The sequence below is a fragment of the Alosa sapidissima genome, chromosome 8 (genome assembly GCF_018492685.1).
Source record: "Alosa sapidissima isolate fAloSap1 chromosome 8, fAloSap1.pri, whole genome shotgun sequence".
Lineage (NCBI taxonomy): Eukaryota > Metazoa > Chordata > Actinopteri > Clupeiformes > Clupeidae > Alosa > Alosa sapidissima.
The window spans coordinates 24,836,550-24,838,899 of record NC_055964.1 but is presented as its reverse complement, the minus strand read 5'-3'; the positions used below and the strand labels follow the sequence as shown (position 1 = coordinate 24,838,899).

Below are 2,350 nucleotides of genomic sequence, written 5' to 3'. Positions count from 1 at the left end.
TGCTCACATGAACAAGAACCAGTAAGAGACAAAGATTAAAAAGAAAAGAAAGTGTTAAAAATTATATGGTACAGGTTTAAATTTAGTTATTTTTATCTTTTAAAAGTTTTTACAATACAGTACAGCAAGCTTGTCAGTTCATTCTCCATTTCTAACTGAATCTTCATGCTGTTTAAATAGAAACACTGCAGAAGGCAATAAACAATACGTCTTCATATAACCATCTATATAATTTACGTCATTGATATGTTCAACATTATAATAATTTACGGTTAAAATAGAAAACAAAAATAAACATGAGAAGTTGAATGCTTGCTCATGCCAGTGCAGTTCAGAGTTAATGGCTGCCCTATGTTAACATTAAAAATGTATCTTTGGATTCCACTGATTGTAGTTAATGTCTTAACGTTTTAGATAAAGTCTGCATCACTTGCACTCCTCGTGATAAAGTCTTTAACATGTTGCACATACTCTGCTTCAAGAAAACTTCATCCTGCTAGCATACACCCAAACACTCACAAACACAAACACACACACACACACACACACACACACACACAACCTCGGCTTGGATATGACGCAGTCTTTATAATCAACGTTCTTTATTCTATTCAAAATCTTTCAGCTTACCTCTTCACCAAGCTCGAGGAAGTGCATTTGTGGATGTGTGTGTATACAGTATGTTTGTGTGGCAATTCATAGTTGGGTGACACTAAGTATATATTCATTGATATGGACATATGTATATTTGAGTGTGTGTGTGTGTGTGTGTGTGTTCAGTGTGAAAGCGAGGATGTGTGTGTCCATGCAGAAGTGTCCATGTAACTCTTTATGTGATATGTGTGTGTGTGTGTGTGTGTGTGCGTGCGTGCATGCATGTGTGTCTAAGGCAGAAGCAGTGAGGGGTGCAGGCAGCTTGTCTTGCCCGGGGTGCTGTCCTGGCAGCGTTGGATTCCCAGCGTCCCAAGGGTCGGTGTGGGTTTGATAGGCATGGGCACAGCGGGCATCCCCTGGCCACTGGCGGGCTGGTAGATGCTCTTGACCGGCAGGCTGAACGGGGGGTACTCTGAGGAGAGGGGCCCCATGCCCGGCCAGAGCTGCGCGGGCAGCGGGTACCCCAGCTGGCTCATGACCGAAGCGATGGGCATTGAGCCGGGCATCACACCCCGGCACTCACTGCCGATGATGTTCTCGATGGCGAACGGGTGCTTGAAGCTAGGCGGCTGGCTGCTGTGGAGCCCATAGGTGTGGTAGTGAGCGTGCCGGGGGTCCGGGGGAGGTCGAGGGGGCAGGGCTGGCGTTGGCCGAGGAAGCTTGAAACGCTTGCGGCGGCGCAGGAAGCTCCCATTCTCAAACATGTCGCCACATGCCGGGTGCAGTGCCCAGAAGCTGCCTTTACCTGGCTGGTCGGGCCGCCGTGGAATTTTGATGAAGCAGTCGTTAAAGGAGAGGTTGTGGCGCAGTGAGTTCTGCCAGCGCTGTGTGTTCTCGCGGTAGTACGGGAAGCGCTCCATAATGAATTTATAGATGTCCGAGAGTGGCAGCATCTTTTCCTCTGAGCTCTGGATGGCCATGGCTGTCAGTGAGATGTACGAGTACGGAGGCTTCTGCTCGCTGTACGAGCTCTTACCGGGCCGGGGCATGCCCGCTCTCCCACGCGCTCTGCGCTCTGGCGCGCAATTCCCGCTCTCATGCGCTATTGCGCACGATCACTGACATATCCAAAAGTCTCCTCAACTTCACAAACTGCAGAAGTGTTGTCAAAAACTATTTCTAAAAAACTCTTCTGATGTTGGGATCTTGTAAAACGCGCTTTGCAGGCACAAGTCCTCTCTCTTTAAAAAGTACCTTCACTAAAACATTCCCAAACGACCACGAGTCGGTTCGTCCCTCACGCGAATGAGAACCTCTTCTCAACTTTTTGCCTCCCGTTCACACTGGCAGTCTCCGGGACACACGGGTGCTCGGCGCACAAAATGACTTGTCTCTGTTCACCCACGCCTTCTGCACGCGGCTTTTGTAATAACAGCAACGTCTTGAACCCCCTACCGGTGCACGCACCATCGCACTTTTGTATCAGGATCGGGAGAAGAAAGAGGGAAAGAGTCTCCGAATGTGTGTGCGTGCGTGCGTGCGTGTGTGTGTGTGTGTGTGTGTGTGTGTGTGTGTGTGTGTGTGTGTGTGTGTACACGTGCGCGCGTGTGCTTCAATTTATTAGAAGCCTCCGTAAAAAGGCTGTCAAGAGTAAGAGAGCAAAGAATGTCTTATCATTCTTCTAATATTATTACTACTCATACTAAGTACCACTTAAGAAAAAGACGTTGTACCAGTAGTCATTTCACATTAACAA

At 48.0% G+C, this 2,350-nt stretch overlaps 1 protein-coding gene across 1 annotated transcript; it reads right to left on the bottom strand.

Moving 5' to 3' along the window:
- Positions 1–884: 884 nt before the first annotated feature.
- Positions 885–1,643, bottom strand: foxb2 (forkhead box B2). Its single transcript, XM_042101632.1, has one exon. The coding sequence runs from the start codon at positions 1,641–1,643 to the stop codon at positions 885–887; it is 759 nt and encodes a 252-aa protein (XP_041957566.1).
- Between the last annotated feature and the right edge of the window lie 707 nt (positions 1,644–2,350).

Excerpts from the sequence above, each read along its gene's own strand:
- foxb2 (XM_042101632.1), bottom strand. The coding sequence starts at position 1,643 with ATGCCCCGGCCCGGTAAGAGCTCGTACAGCGAGCAGAAGCCTCCGTAC.